The sequence below is a fragment of the Homalodisca vitripennis genome, chromosome 4, assembly GCF_021130785.1.
Source record: "Homalodisca vitripennis isolate AUS2020 chromosome 4, UT_GWSS_2.1, whole genome shotgun sequence".
Classification (NCBI taxonomy): domain Eukaryota; kingdom Metazoa; phylum Arthropoda; class Insecta; order Hemiptera; family Cicadellidae; genus Homalodisca; species Homalodisca vitripennis.
In genome coordinates, this window is record NC_060210.1 from 191,329,362 (window position 1) to 191,346,375 (window position 17,014).

The 17,014-nt window shown below is 35.1% G+C and overlaps 1 protein-coding gene across 7 annotated transcripts in view; it reads left to right on the forward strand.

Moving 5' to 3' along the window:
* Positions 1-17,014, forward strand: part of LOC124360826 — a 46,506-nt gene that overhangs the window by 17,734 nt on the left and 11,758 nt on the right. For 2 of the 7 annotated variants that reach the window (XR_006922280.1, XR_006922281.1), the window contains exons 5-6: positions 691-937; positions 2,176-2,313. Coding sequence is in view for 4 of the 7 variants with exons in the window: in XM_046814763.1 (XP_046670719.1) it covers positions 2,245-2,571; positions 4,929-5,050; positions 11,770-12,061 (741 nt within the window). In the remaining 3 variants the exon portion in view is untranslated. Of the gene's footprint in view, positions 1-690; positions 938-2,175; positions 2,572-2,670; positions 2,701-4,905; positions 5,051-11,769; positions 12,170-17,014 lie in introns of those variants that run through there. The other 5 variants (XR_006922279.1, XM_046814764.1, XM_046814762.1 and 2 more) reach the window with 5 other exon arrangements.

The following is a 17,014-nucleotide window of genomic DNA, read 5'->3' on the forward strand; positions in this document are numbered from 1 at the left end:
GCAATTTGATGACCTCATAAAAGAAGTCTTAAACTTAATTTTAATCTTAACAGCCATGCTGTTTGAGTTACGTTTACCACTCTGATCTTCTTCGTAAACTTAAGATTTATGGTGTTTCAGGATCAGTAAAACTTTTACAGTCTTATATATTTAATCGCAAAAAGAAAGTTTTTACCAATGGACAGTGGTCAGAAGAGGTTTGTGTAGAATGAGGCATACCCCGGGGATCTGTCCCTTTGACCATTTATTTTTCTCATCACAATAAATGACCTCCCAAATTCAGTTAAATATTAAACCTTTTTATCCGCAGATGATAATACTTTTTTCAACAAAAACCTTAATTGGAAAAAACTTAATACTTGTAATGAATACTGTCGGTCATGTAACTTCATAGTTTAATAGTAATGGTTTCCTTCTAAATGCAGAATAAACACAGAACATCTTATTTACTCTTGGACCTTATGATGAGGATGTACATTTACAAAATAATTATAGTTCTAATGTGAGGTTCTTTGAGATTCACCTAGACAATATTGTCTACCATGGAGTGCCTATATAGAATACATTTCTGGCAAGCTTATCACTAATATTTCTTCTAAGCCATTTAATAAATTATATAAATAAGGAATTTGTCAAAACATACTATTTTTTAAATTTAAGTTCTCAATTAATTATCAATTTTACTTTTAGGGAAGGTGAAGCCTTCAGTGACAGCTCGAATGACAGTTCCATGTTACGATCAGCAACAGAAGAACCAAAGTGGTATCTCCTGTGCCCCAACCAAAGGTCAAATCACCTCCACCAAAGAAAAAGATAAATTTAGAAACCAGTGGGAAGAAAAAATGTCATCAGTTCGATTGAAATTGACGATTCTGATGATGATAATAAGCCTTTAGGTCTGTCCATCACGATTGATGATAGTGACGATGATGTCGAGGTAAGTTTAAAGTTTATTTTTATAGTTAACTGTTAATTCAGTTAAAAAAAATTAACTTTATTAATTGTACATACTTGATTTTATTTACAGAGTAGTCTAAAAATAAATTAGTTCAAAGTTTGAAATTTCTGAGAAAGAACTCTAGTTTTGCTGTTTGTTAATTGCATGGTTCTTGGTACTTTAAGTTCAATTTTTTTCACTCACCTACCCCCTTAGCTGTTCTTATTTTGGTATATTTATAGTGAATAACGGCTGTCTATCAAATTTAATGATGAACAATTCTTAATACCTACTTATTGTTCAGAGATAAAAAAAGATACACTAAAAAGTTTTTTATTTGACCATGGCATGGTATCTCTAAAAAATCTCTCGGAAATACATTTACAAAAATTGTGTGGTGAAATATTAACCCATTGCGGATCGTATTGTTTTGGCGCGCGGGCACCAGCAGGCACGAATTAATTTACGGTCTGCGGTCGCACGGACAGCAATATAGTGCGCCACATTGTATTGTTCGCTATTGTATACTAGAAAATTCAGCTGTGAAGGGATTCGTTCAGATGGAACATGGGCCTGGTGGGGTATCCGTGATGTAGGAAAGATAACACGCGAGCAAGGTTCCGGCGTGGCAGGGATGATGTCTGAATCATAGTCTAAATAAAGCGGCTCGGGCGAACCGATTACAACATCCGGGCCATTGTCTAGACTAAACCCGCCAACATGTACATCTGCGTCATTTAGTTCTGTGTCACTAACCTCAAAAGTATTATAATAACAACTGAGGAAAACACCCAATCAGAAGCGCTAAAAAGCCGAGAGTAAACTCATATGAATGATTTTTCAACTTCGACATACAACTGCGATCTGTACAACTCTAAACGTAGACCGTTGTTAAACACTCTTAGTTGACAAATGAAGACGATCGCCCGATCTATCAGACATTAATAGAACTATTTGGAGGGAAACTTAAAAGCAGATCGCTTTTGCGACCTGAGCTTGTCATCGTGCTGTTAGGCCCGGCCACTGCGTGACGAGCCCAGCTCGTCAGTGATCCGCAATGGGTTAACACAGTAAATACACAATATAAAGAGTTGAAATTAATTTACAAACTGACTAACAAATATTAATTGAGAGCAAAAAGTAAGAACAGGTAGCCTGGCTTTACTAACGGGTCAGCCATTGTGGTATAAAAGTTTGACATTTTAGTTTTGTAATTTCATGTTCCTTTCTTTTTTCAGCTTGTAAGTGAAACAAAAGGCAACAGATGTTTAAAGACCAAGGACGGGTCAACAATAGAGGTGGTGCACATGGAGAGCACAGGTGTACAGAAGAGGCCAAGGGTGGAGAGAGATATCCGAGTGATGCCTGAAGTCGTGGAACTCAACATCCAGATGGAGGGTCCGCCCAAGAAGCCCAAGGCAGTTGAGAGTCCGGTGGTGCACCAGTCCAGCAGCTCTGCAGCGTTCAGTGCTCCGTCGACCTCATTCGCCTCCCAGGACAGGTTCGTGTTGGTGGACCCGGCGACGCTGAGGCCAGACGAACTGCCGCCCGGCACAGTTCTTCTGCGCAGCGTACAACCGGTGGTCAACATGCCTCAGCCGCAACAGCCAGTTCCTGCCAATGTGCCTGTGCAAGTAAGTCATCGTTTATTTAAACGTTTTGTGCCAATTTTAAACGTATCGTTTTGACTAATGATCACTAACCGACTAATGATTCGTTTATGCTTTCTGGAGGAGCCGAGACCTAGTTCCAGTAATGTAACTGTGAGTAGATAACGTACAACATATCTTACAGTTGAAGGGTATCAAAACAGATTTTACTCAGATGTTGCTTTTTGAACACATAAATTTATAAAATCCAAAGAATTTTAACCCTTCCCACGCCGTAGACAGATATATCCGGAATGGCATGCTTTGACCAAGTACTTTATATCCGATATTATAGATTATGTCTCTTAGAGAGTTTATTAGTTCACAAAAAGCCTTTGAAGTGTCCTGTGCACGCTTCGTACTTATCGCGGTTTCCAAGGAAGTATTTATAAACCACCTTCACTCAGCGGCAAGGGGGAGGGGAGCACCCTTTGTCTAACTCTGACCGTCTGCTCGTCAGTTCTGCTTCTCCTACAGAGCCATAACCAAACATATCCATGGCGTTTATCATTGCTCCCTCGATTCTCACGAGAGCACACTCGCGTGTGTGTCTATTACGCATCTTGTTATTATTCTTCATCATGTGGGTAGTGTTGTGATTAGTTTGAAATATTTATCTTGTTTTATAGTAAAATGTAATTAAATTTTTAGTTTGATTATATTATACAATGAAACTTGAAATTTATTTGAAATAAAAAGTTTTTAAATAGTTCTTTTGCAAAAAATACACTAATTTTAAGTAAAATGCCCTGTTTTATACTTTTTTTGCTTTTACCTTTTATAATTTAGTTATAATAAAAATTAGGTTTGAACTTAAAAGAATGAACATTTTTTAAGAAAGATAATGGATTTACTAGTGGCGTGCAAAGAGTTAAATTATTCACTACCACTCATGGTACTACTGGGCCTTGTTAATTCGTTGTATTAATCAAACCTCACTATACGAGATGTATGCTGCTTTAATTTTTATTTCTGTGTGCTGTTTGACCATTATTCATTTATTCTAATGTAAAAAAATACATACAGTACTTTGATGATCAAATATAATCACTTTTACTTGTTTGTTTATGAGCCTAGGGAGGGGCCCCACAGACAACAGTTGTACAGTGATACTTCTCCGAGGTGCCTGTTCAGCGATTGTTGGTTTCACAGTTTGCTTCACTGCCAATCTCATTAACACTGGGTTCAATCTATTAACCCTTTGAGTGCCGTAGCTATTTTGCTTTGTTATCTCCTTAAATCACCGCCCTTATTTTTGTATACTTGCAAGCTTTTCAGGAAAAACATTATTGATTAATAATTAATTGACAGATTTGAATAATTTTTATTTAATTTTTTTTCTCATTAAAATAAGGATTATAATACATTTTTCAGGTAAAAATAAAATTCAATATATTTTTAATAATTTGTTAGTACAAAATCAAAAAATGTTATAAACTTTTAAGTTTTAGAAACTAAAGTTCTTTCAGAAATAAAAATGTAGTGGTTTTAAAATTAATGAATAATTAAAATCCAATACGTTAGAAGTATCAATAATGTTTTATTACCATGCTAAAATGTTTTTACCCGAGTTATTTTTTTGTTCACAATAGACAACCCTTTCAGTACCAAAGTCTGGTTTTACTGGATGTCTAGAAATGTGGAAAAAGTACCAACACTTGTTGCACCAAATGTCTAATAAGAAGATGATATGAAATGTTGAAATGTATATTTAGGATTTTGTTTAATATAAATTTGTTCATAAAGATAGCCTGAGATTTGTGTATTTGTCATTTGAAAGATATAGTTTAGTGGAAAGATTGAATTAGTGTCAAAACTATGATCACGTTAAACATGCAATTACATGTGATTAGTTAAAGTTTTTATAAAAAAACCATTCTTTCATGTGATTTGTGTTAATATGTATTCAATTGTGTTTTTATATTTTTATTGTTATATGTAGCAAAAGTTGAAAAGGTTTCATACTAAACATATGTTTATTTTGTACTTTTAGCAGGACTATAAAGTTTTCATGAGTAACTTATTTAATAAAAAAACAACAGCAATTTTACTAAACCTTTGCAAAATTGAACTCCAAAAATAGTTGGGCACTTTTTGTAGTAATAAAATAGTTAGCACTTTTTGAATATATCACGTAAAAAAAGGCCGGCACTCAAAGGGTTAAAATATTTTGCACAAATCGTTATTACACTATAAATGTTTAATATAATCGTAATTCGTCACTCTTGTAATATGTTTGCGTGGTGTTTTCTGTTAGTTTAGTTAATTTTATTTATTGGGGGGAACACTTTATACCAATATTTCTCTCTCCTATTACAGTATTTTTCTTGCGATGCCAACAGCAACTGGGGACACCCTGTAGTGCAGATGCCGAACATTCAGATCTCTGTAAACACCGGCCCCGGTGCAGCTACTATCTCCGCTCCCAGCACCTCCTCAAGAAACATCTCAAGAAAACATCAAGGTAAGTGATTCAGATATAACGTAGCTATGGTGGGAAGGGTCGATTCATTGTGAATGTTGAGTTTAGCTCCAGTTCACTTTCCTGATGCAATCACAGACTTGATTCCTGGAATCTGGAGTTATGTTCGTCTGAAGAGATCCAAAAAAAGTCTGCAACGAAGAAGCTCGAATCGGGGCGAAAAGTTATCCTCTCTGTTTTGATGAGACAATGAGAATACCTTTACACCCGGATTACACTACTATACTTTGTAGTCTAGATGGCTCTGATACAGAAACGATGTAAGGATTTCATTTTGAGCTTTTTTTTACCGACTTTTTTTGGATCTCTTCAGATAATTGTACTCCAGATTCCAGGAGTCAAGTCTATGACAGTGTCAGATTACTGACGCTGCACTAAGAGGAAGGTGAACTGGAGCTAAACCCAAAATTCATGTAAATAGTTCATTGTTAATTTTTATAATCCACTTATGATTTGAGGTGTACCAAGTCTTTCCAGTCATGGAACCGCTACCACAAATGGAGTTGTTCTGTTGTAATTAAATGCAATATTAATTTTCTAACATCTCGTCAAGAGCGCTGTGTCATTTTGCGTTTCTCGTATTCGCTTTGGTGCATCGTGAATAAGTCAAAGAACATAATACAGCTATGGTTGGTGGATTTGATTCAGTATGATGTTGAGTTTAGCTCTATTTACTTAATGCTTGGTACAGCATCTGAGATCTGATACTGTCACAGTCTTGGCTGCTGAAATCTTGAGTCCGCATCCATCTGAAGGAATCCAGCAAAAGCGAAATAGTAGAGTACCTTGGCTATACCACTTAGTACTTGGTTTTTCTGCTGCTAATGTTTCATTTAAGTTTAACTGTGCTGTGTAGTTTAATGTTTTTCTCTTCTATTGTGCCTCTATAACCAGTGAGTCTATAATGAAGAATCAGTATTTGCAGGTTGGTTCTTTGAAAAAAAATGATCTGGTTCAAGGACTGACCTCCCTGCAGAAGTACGTTAATTTTTGTTGGTGCAATAAAATTATTGGTTTGAAAAATATTTTCAGACAGTAAAGGGCTGTTTCTAAAATGATCCTTTCTGATTACTTGAAAAAAGTGAATCCCAAATTAGTTCCCACTTTTTCAAAACCCTAACACCAAACGAGGCAATAAATGATCTAATAGTTGTCCCTATTTTATTTTTTGTATGTTCCTCCGGCTTAACTGCATTCTATTATAATATGGGAAATACAGTTATCAGATTATTTACCGAATTACTAACGTTTGTGGGTCCAATAATTAAAAATAAGGTGTTCAAGGCTTCTAATTATTATTGTATTGGAACCACATAGATGCCAATATTAACCCTTTGGACGCCAACGTCCGGTTGATCGGACCGTCGAAGTCTAGTCGAAAAACGCCAACGTTCGATCGATCGGACTGCCGAGGTCCGGGCGAAAAGCGCCAACGTCCGATTGATCAGCCGTTCGAGAAAAACATCTTTTAAAAGTTGTATTTTAGAAGTAAATAAGACTATATGTAATCAATTTTGTTCAGTTTAGTGTCCACCCATAGTGTTTCCCTAACCACACATGTTAGAATTGACGGGGACAAATGTATATATTTTGTAAATAATAAATTATTTTGTAGACAAAGATTTTTCTTACTTTTTTGAAGAATATCTATGATATAGACTTATAGTAGTGAGAAGATGCTCTCATTTTAATACTATGTAAGTATGTACAAACGTATTTCCTACTGTAAAATTAATATTCTCGTTATAGTACATTTTTTCTAATATCAACACTAATTAAAAGTATTTTTTGTGAAACTATTTTTCAACTTTCAGTTCTGAATTTTTGTGAGCAGTCTTAGATATAATATCTGTAACGAAATAAAAATATCACCGATAAGTAAAAATATTTTTTTTTCGTACCGATATTTTGGCCTGAAGTGAAATTTTTATGTAAACAAATGTTTTGGTTAGGCATTACCACATCATAATCAATGTAGTTCCACTCTAAATGCTATTTATAATAACACTATTCGATAGCGCATATAATTTTCTACAAATAAAAAAAATAAACATTCAATTAACATAAAAACTAAGTATAATACAGAGCAAAGTGTAATAGGTTACAAAAACGTCAAAACAGGGCTGGCGGTTTTGGCTAGTGCAGTTGGTTCGGGCGCTAGCGTGATGGGTTAGGGCGGCAGCCTTGGGCGTTGGCGTCCAAAGGGTTAAGATCTGGATATCAGTCAAAGGGCTTCTGCAATTTCCAGAAAAGTTTCTATTTTCACTGTTCATAATGTAATCAAACGTTACTAGTCCTAGATTATTAAGAAAGGGCTTAATTACAATTCAAATTTTGTTTTATATCCATAATAAAAAATCATGCAAGAATTATCGGAAGATTGTTTTGTTAACAAAAGATTAATGTTTGTATATTTGCATTATTTCGGGCGATGTTGACAGACGTTGGGCAATAAGACTTGGGTTTGTTACCTAAACTTTCTCTTATACATTTTACCCAAATTTGAAATTCAAGATTAATGTTGAAAGGTTTGTGGCTAAAACAGTAGAGCTCTTGAGTTTAGCTCCAGTTCATCTTCCTCTTAATGCAGCATCTGGAATCTGATGGTGTTACAGAGTTGACTCCTGGAATCTGAAGCCATGTTCGTCCGAAGAGATCAAAACACCATCTGTTTCCAGATGCAGCATTAAGAGGAAAGTGACCTGGAGCAAATCTCAACGTTCATATTAAATCAGCCCACCCACCATGGCTACGTTGTGTAGTAAAGTTCTTATTCTATGTTTTCTCTGTAAGTTTTTAAAAAACAGGTACGTTGTAGATGGTGATTATTTCATATTCCCTACTATCCTTCGCCATTTTTGGCATTTCACAAGAAACATTTTTTAGTTGGATTATTTGTATTAAAGATCAAATTAACCCTTTCCGGGCCAGGCGGCAATATATTGCCGCCATAGATCGCGTCTGAAAAGTGCCAGGCGGCAATATATAGTCGCCTTCATATTCGTCGTTTTCTTAAATAAATACGACGTCAAATGATTAAAGTTTTTATGTTTTTTTTATTCCCTGGTATATTTGTAGATAATTAATATGAATATCATTTTATTTTGGAGGTCTATGCATTTTTATTTCGTAATAATTGTCACGTGACATTATCAGCTGACTCGATCTATTGTTGTTAATTCTTTATGCTTTAGTGTAATCGTACTATTGTATGCTGGATTCTTCTTCATTATTTTATTTTGTGGTTGTAAATATTAGTAGTGTTAGTTGTTATGTGCTTAGCTATTGTGTGTAGTAGTTACAATGACTGACAATTTGTGATCTCACGGGAGTGAAATTGTAAGTAGCATATTTGTAAATAGAAAAAGTGTAAATAAATTTCAAATAAAATTGTGTAAATATTTCTTTGGTAAATAGTGTTTTTAACTGTATTGAAACTGTTTATGAATCCTACAATCATCTGTTTACCATAATGTGAATATTTATTTTAAGTTTCTTGCAGTGTAAGAGTCAGCTGCTTTATCACTTGTTGCAAAGTACAATAAATTATGCATATTTATACAAAATGTGTCATAAAAAATTTATTTATGAGAGAAATAACACAAAATTTTGTATGGTTGTTCCTTTCTAAATCAGGGTGTCCAGCAGCCTTGAAAATCGGGGAAGAGCGGAATTATGCTTGAATTTTACCTACCTTGAATAGGGTGGGAAATTATGCTTGTATGTATTTTGTAGAAAATCGGGAGTTTTGATTTTTTTTTAACGCCGCTGCCGTTACTAATACAAGGCGCCCCTGCGGGCCGGCCCGGCCCGGCCCTTTTTGTGAAGTCGAAATACACGCAATCAAAGGGGACACCTGCCAACTGCGACCGTCCCGGCCTTTTTGTAGAAATACACGCAATCAAATGGACACCCGTACACTACGGGCGGCCCGGCCCGGCCTTTTTTTATGAAGTCGAAATACACGCAATCAAATCGACACACCACCAATTGCGGGCGGCCCGGCCCGGCCTTTTCGTGAAGTCGGAAATACACGCAATCAAATGGACACCCGCCCACTGCGGCCGGCCTGGCCCGGCTTTTTTGTGAAGTCGAAATACACGCAATCAAAATCGACACCCACCAACTACGGCCGGCCCGGCCCGGCCTTTTTTGTGAAGTCGAAATACACGCAATCAAATCGACACCCACCAATTGCGGGCGGCCCGGCCCGGCCTTTTTGTGAAGTCGAAATACACGCAATCAAATGGACAACCCGCCAACTGCGACCGTCCCGGCCTTTTTGTAGAAAATACACGCAATCAAATGGACACCCGTACACTGCGGGCGGCCGGCCCGGCACAGCCCGGGAAAACTCGGCCCACACGGCACCCGAAGAGCCGACCGAGGCCGGGCCGGTCGCAGTTGGTGGGTGTCCATTTGATTGCGTGTATTTCGACTTCACAAAAAGGCCGGGCCGGCCGCAGTGGGCGGTGCTAGGCTGGAGTGAACCCGGCCGGCCGCAGTCGGCGGTGCTAGGCCGGAGTGAACCACGGCCCGGGCCTTTTTGTGAAGTCGAAATACACGCAATCAAATGAAAACCCACCAACTGCAACCGGCCCGGTCCAGCCCAGCCCAGAGACCGGTCGCAGTTGGCGGGTTTTCATTTGATCGTATGCATTTTGACAGAGTATAAAAGTCCCGGGCTGGGCTGGACCGGGCCGGTCGCAGTGGACGCCGTATGTTCACATCGATGTGAAATTGACATAATACAAAGGAAATTTGGAAGTAACTCGCTCTCGTTGCAGTCGCCAAAAATGGCGTTGTAGTAGGTTTGATGAGAGATGGCATTTATATATGCTTGATATTAAAGTAATTTGAAGAGTGGCTAAATAACCTACGCGACTATATATTGTATTTATAATATTCGCATGTTGAAGAGGTTGCCCAATTTTTTTGAAACATAGTGATGAATATTAAATGTTTCAATTTAAGGTAATCGAAAAAACGTAATCATGTGATCAATTATGGTGTACAATTGGATGCCTATATATAGGATTTATTTTCATTTTTTTTTAGATATATAATTAATACAACACTTTTTTAGTAATCTAGGTGATTATTTACCCTTGCTATACTATTAATGGTTGTTATCATTTAACTTATTGTCAATAGCCTTATTTGCATTAATTTTTGCTATGAGTAAAGGTGCAATACATCGTTAGTAATTCAATTGTTAAAGTTTTATAACTTTCACACATGGTTTCTAAAGAGAGTAAAACTTTTTCTGTGACAAATTTATTTTTTAACACAAAATAAATTGTAAAAAGGGTTTAACATTTGAATAGCCCATGTTTTGGACGTTTTGAGTTTAATCCTTTTTTACAAAATGAATATTAATATATTTTTATATTTATTTTAACAGTTACTTTGATTTTATGAAACTTAATTCACCTAAAACTAACACCCTCAACTGGTTTAGAATAGTATTGGGGTTTGATGTTGAAAGTGTAAGTAAAACTTCTTTAACTTTAAAGTAAAACTGTTTCTTTACTATCCTGTGGTTTTCGAGGGTTTTGTTTTCAGATTTCAAATAAAAAAATCGAAACTGTTACAATATAAACATTAAATTAGGCTTTGGATACTTTATCATAATTTTTTATAGGCCTACAACTTTTTTTTACAATTTTTTTAAATAGTAAAGTTACACTGAAATTTATTTTAAACTAAATTAAATGCCAAATTAAGCATAGTATTGTTTAAATAATTAGATTAACATATTTTATAGGTACGATTACAGTTCAAAGTTTTTGAACACAAGGAAGTTCAATTATAAGTTATAGGTTATGAAAAAAACCTCATTTACTGTAGATTTTTTCAAAAACGAATTTTAAGATGTTGTTAATATGTATAAGGACATTAGTAATTTAAACAGAGGGCCTACTATCTTTGAGCATTGTCTAAAATAAAGGTATCTATTCTTTTAAGCAGTTATTTTAAAAATATCACAATGCTGTTATTAGTCCTTAAATATTTGAGAAATCTTTATTGTTACATGGAAAGTAAACACTATTTTTGTGACTTGATTTTTAGCTTGTAAAATTGTTAGTTACCGATAATGAGCCAAAAGTTAACCGCGACTATAGCCTTGAATTTTATAATTTTGAGCCTTGAAAACCTTGAAATGTGCTTGAATTTTAGATTTGGTCATTACTGGACACCCTGTAAATGTACAATATAATAAAATAGCTTCCCACGTTAAATTATTTTTCCTTTTTTAATTATTTACAAAAAAAATAAAAAAATCTTATGTAATCTATTAAAACATTATTTTTTTTTTTAAATTTTAAATTACTTAAAACTACATCTATATATTTTTTTGTTGATAGTATATATCCATACGAGTAATTTGGTGCAACTTTTAGGTCATTCTCTAATTTTTATGAAAAGTTATAAATTTTAATCTAAGAGACTGCAAAATCGCCAATTTTAGCCTGGCACTTTTGACTAGTCACAAGGGGATATGATATGTGAAAAATTTTGTGACATCTCATATTTGGTCCTGGCCCTGAAAGGGTTAAAAAGATCGTGGAATCTTTGAGTTAAAAATCAATCTCTTTATAGGGATGTTTATATAAAATAAGGTAAATATTTCCTCTACCTTTGATTTTCTCATTGTGTCTTCAGTTGTTATTAACATGATGTAATAATTCTTTTTACAGATCGTTCAAATATAATAGTGCTGGACGAGGAAGAGGAGGACGATATAATTTTGATCGACTGAACGTACAAGTTGCTATTACACCACTTCAAATTAGGATCTCAGACGATGGTCGCTACGAGGAGGTCGGTAGATCCATATGTTTGGTTCATGTCAAAACTAACCCTAACGAGTGGTTGTGGTTTAAAATCTCTTCTGTATATTTTTTCCTGTTATTTAAATACTTCAATAACTTACATACTGTACCAGTTCAAAATTGTCTTCTACATTGTAGTATATTTTTATTTGTATAAAATGCCTTCAATTGTTCTGCTTATAAGTTACTTTTGTGAACTAAGTCATTTTGTAAAATTTTATGTGAAAGCAATATATGTAATTGAATTAAAGATAATTAACAAATATGCTAATTTTTTTCATGGAATTGTATTTAAATAGATTTTAAGTCAATATTTTTTTTATTTTGATAACAATGTGTTTGCTGTTACAATACATGTCATGTGCACGGACCAGATCAATAATGTCTGCAGTTTGGTTTTCATTTTCTTGCATGTTGTGTGATAATATAATTAAAAATGGTGATACCACTGCTACTATTAAGTAGGAAAATAACAATTTCAATCGGGAGGAGTTTATAATTTTCACTAAACCCTCACTTCAGTAGAAACCAATGCAAGACTGGAGGATATCTTGTAGATAAATGGTAAATTGCATAGAATGTCCAAAGATGTGAGCAGATGACTGGAGACAAGATGCAACAGTACTTAACCCTTTGGGATCGGCATTAAATTCATATGATGGGTTGCTGAGCGGGAGTTTGGAGTGAACATGCTCTAAAAGGGATTGAAAAAGTGGGCAACCAAGCAAAAGTATTGTTGGAACACTATTGAGCTGGATAATTGAGTTAATGTAATGGATTATCAAGAATGAGTTTTGAGCGTAACAGGCTAAAGTGTAGGATTGTTAAAAGTGGGCAAGCCAAGCAGAAGTATTGTTGGAACACTATTGAGCTGGATAATTGAGTTAATGTAATGGGTTATCAAGAATGAGTTTTTGAGCGTAACAGGCTAAAGTGTAGGATTGTAAAAGTGGGCAACGAAGCAGAAGTATTGTTGGAACACTATTGAGCTGGATAATTGAGTTAATGTAATGGATTATCAAGAATGAGTTTTGAGCGTAACAGGCTATAGTGTAGGATTGTAAAAGTGGGCAACCAAGCAGAAGTATTGTTGGAACACTATTGAGCTGGATAATTGAGTTAATGTAATAGGTTATCAAGAATGAGTTTTGAGCGTAACAGGCTATAGTGTAGGATTGTAAAAGTGGGCAACCAAGCAGAAGTATTGTTGGAACACTATTGAGCTGGATAATTGAGTTAATGTAATGGGTTATCAAGAATGAGTTTTGAGCGTAACAGGCTATAGTGTAGGATTGTAAAAGTGGGCAACCAAGCAGAAGTATTGTTGGAACACTATTGAGCTGGATAATTGAGTTAATGTAATGGATTATCAAGAATGAGTTTTGAGCGTAACAGGCTATAGTGTAGGATTGTAAAAGTGGGCAACCAAGCAGAAGTATTGTTGGAACACTATTGAGCTGGATAATTGAGTTAATGTAATGGGTTATCAAGAATGAGTTTTGAGCGTAACAGGCTATAGTGTAGGATTGTAAAAGTGGGCAACGAAGCAGAAGTATTGTTGGAACACTATTGAGCTGGATAATTGAGTTAATGTAATGGGTTATCAAGAATGAGTTTTGAGCGTAACAGGCTATAGTGTAGGATTGTAAAAGTGGGCAACGAAGCAGAAGTATTGTTGGAACACTATTGAGCTGGATAATTGAGTTAATGTAATAGGTTATCAAGAATGAGTTTTGAGCGTAACAGGCTAAAGTGTAGGATTGTAAAAGTGGGCAACCAAGCAGAAGTATTGTTGGAACACTATTGAGCTGGATAATTGAGTTAATGTAATGGGTTATCAAGAATGAGTTTTGAGCGTAACAGGCTATAGTGTAGGATTGTAAAAGTGGGCAACCAAGCAGAAGTATTGTTGGAACACTATTGAGCTGGATAATTGAGTTAATGTAATAGGTTATCAAGAATGAGTTTTGAGCGTAACAGGCTATAGTGTAGGATTGTAAAAGTGGGCAACCAAGCAGAAGTATTGTTGGAACACTATTGAGCTGGATAATTGAGTTAATGTAATGGGTTATCAAGAATGAGTTTTGAGCGTAACAGGCTAAAGTGTAGGATTGTAAAAGTGGGCAACGAAGCAGAAGTATTGTTGGAACACTATTGAGCTGGATAATTGAGTTAATGTAATGGGTTATCAAGAATGAGTTTTGAGCGTAACAGGCTATAGTGTAGGATTGTAAAAGTGGGCAACCAAGCAGAAGTATTGTTGGAACACTATTGAGCTGGATAATTGAGTTAATGTAATGGGTTATCAAGAATGAGTTTTGAGCGTAACAGGCTAAAGTGTAGGATTGTAAAAGTGGGCAACCAAGCAGAAGTATTGTTGGAACACTATTGAGCTGGATAATTGAGTTAATGTAATGGGTTATCAAGAATGAGTTTTGAGCGTAACAGGCTATAGTGTAGGATTGTAAAAGTGGGCAACGAAGCAGAAGTATTGTTGGAACACTATTGAGCTGGATAATTGAGTTAATGTAATGGGTTATCAAGAATGAGTTTTGAGCGTAACAGGCTATAGTGTAGGATTGTAAAAGTGGGCAACCAAGCAGAAGTATTGTTGGAACACTATTGAGCTGGATTAATTGAGTTAATGTAATGGGTTATCAAGAATGAGTTTTGAGCGTAACAGGCTAAAGTGTAGGATTGTAAAAGTGGGCAACCAAGCAGAAGTATTGTTGGAACACTATTGAGCTGGATTATTGAAAGTTAATGTAATGGGTTATCAAGAATGAGTTTTGAGCGTAACAGGCTATAGTGTAGGATTGTAAAAGTGGGCAACCAAGCAGAAGTATTGTTGGAACACTATTGAGCTGGATTATTGTTGGAACACTATTGAGCGGGAATGAGTATGAGTTAATGTAATGGGTTATCAAGAATGAGTTTTGAGCGTAACAGGCTTAAAGTGTAGGATTGTAAAAGTGGGCAACGAAGCAGAAGTATTGTTGGAACACTATTGAGCTGGATAATTGAGTTAATGTAATGGGTTATCAAGAATGAGTTTTGAGCGTAACAGGCTATAGTGTAGGATTGTAAAAGTGGGCAACCAAGCAGAAGTATTGTTGGAACACTATTGAGCTGGATAATTGAGTTAATGTAATGGATTATCAAGAATGAGTTTTGAGCGTAACAGGCTATAGTGTAGGATTGTAAAAGTGGGCAACGAAGCAGAAGTATTGTTGGAACACTATTGAGCTGGATAATTGAGTTAATGTAATGGGTTATCAAGAATGAGTTTTGAGCGTAACAGGCTATAGTGTAGGATTGTAAAAGTGGGCAACCAAGCAGAAGTATTGTTGGAACACTATTGAGCTGGATAATTGAGTTAATGTAATGGGTTATCAAGAATGAGTTTTGAGCGTAACAGGCTAAAGTGTAGGATTGTAAAAGTGGGCAACCAAGCAGAAGTATTGTTGGAACACTATTGAGCTGGATTATTGAAATAATGTAATGGGTTATCAAGAATGAGTTTTGAGCGTAACAGGCTATAGTGTAGGATTGTAAAAGTGGGCAACCAAGTAGAAAGAAGTATTGTTGGAACACTATTGAGCTGGATTATTGAGTTAACGTAAAGGGTTATGAAAAATGAGTTTAGAGTGTAACAGCTCAACACATTGAAGCTCTCTGTGATTGGCATAGTGCACTGTGGGCATGTTCTTTTAACGTCTCTATGAAGAAGGAGAGGTATATCCTTCCAATTTGGTAAAAGTAGACATGCTTTTCCTATCCCATATAAACTTTCATGTCAATATAATATTGATGGTCTTAAAGAAAACTAATTAATCTGTTCTGTAGTGACAACATGATATTAGTGATCTGTTATAATATCGCATTGAATTTAATTTGTATAGAACAAATGAAGAAATGGGATGATATTGGAATCTAACCACGTGTTTTTGTTGTCGCTGAATAACATACTATCGTTAGTCGTTATCAGTTTCTTGTTCCCTAGCTCTTTTAATTAAATTCATGGCATTACAGACTCTGTGTTCGGCGTGTGACATTTTCCAGATAACATTGGATTAAATTAAACAGCCACGTTTCATTGAACACCAGTTTGGCAGGGAACATTCTTGTTTACAATAAAATACTTTGGGTTGAGCACTGTGTGTATAGATTTATTATATGGGAAGCATATTTTCTTGCTATATTCTTAAACATCTTTTAGAAATAAATCGTTTGTAAATCCAAATTCGGTGATTGTGTGTCATTTTATGTGATTTGGCTAAGCGTTAGGAAACATTTTTACATTGGTCTTACAGTTAACCATGATGGCAGCAAGAAAATTACTGAGTAAATAAATTTGTAAATAACCTCAAATTAAAATTAAATTTGTAAAATCGATTTTTGATTTTTGAATCATATTAGCATTTTAGCTGAAGTTTGATTTAAGTAAATGAAATCCAATATCTGTGATTCTTAAACCTTTGCACAATGAAAATAACATTAAAAAAATCTAAATATACCACTCTATTTTAAAAGGATTCGCAGAGGTTAATGAAATAGTTATATTTTAAGAACAAAGTCATATTCCTTTCCTTTTACTTTAATTTGATATATCTTCATCTGGGCTTGTGGAAAAAAAACAAGGGCATATAACTTCTAAAACATATTTTAATCTGAAAAGTTTCAAACCACCCCTAGTTATGAAAAGAGATGAATAAAAAATATAAACAGTATATTTCACAGAGGAAATATTTATACAACAAAAATTACGAAATAAACAAAATTTGTCTCTTTGCTTATTGTTGAGCAGCTGTCATCCTTGCATAGACACAGCAGACACTTGGCATAACACAAACAAATGTAGAAGAGACAAATTGCAAGTAAAATATTATTTACAAAAGGATGATAATTTATTAATTAGGTTTTTCTATCGTTTTTCATAAACAAAAAATACTGCGTCTGGGAATATACGCAGCGAAATCACGGCAATGCATGGATATAAGTACAGAACTGTTAGCAAAATACTGTTTATAAAAACACGATAATTTTTTAGTGTTTATCCATCATCGGCTTCTAAAAAAAAGTATAAAAATACACCTTTTAGCGGCTGGTA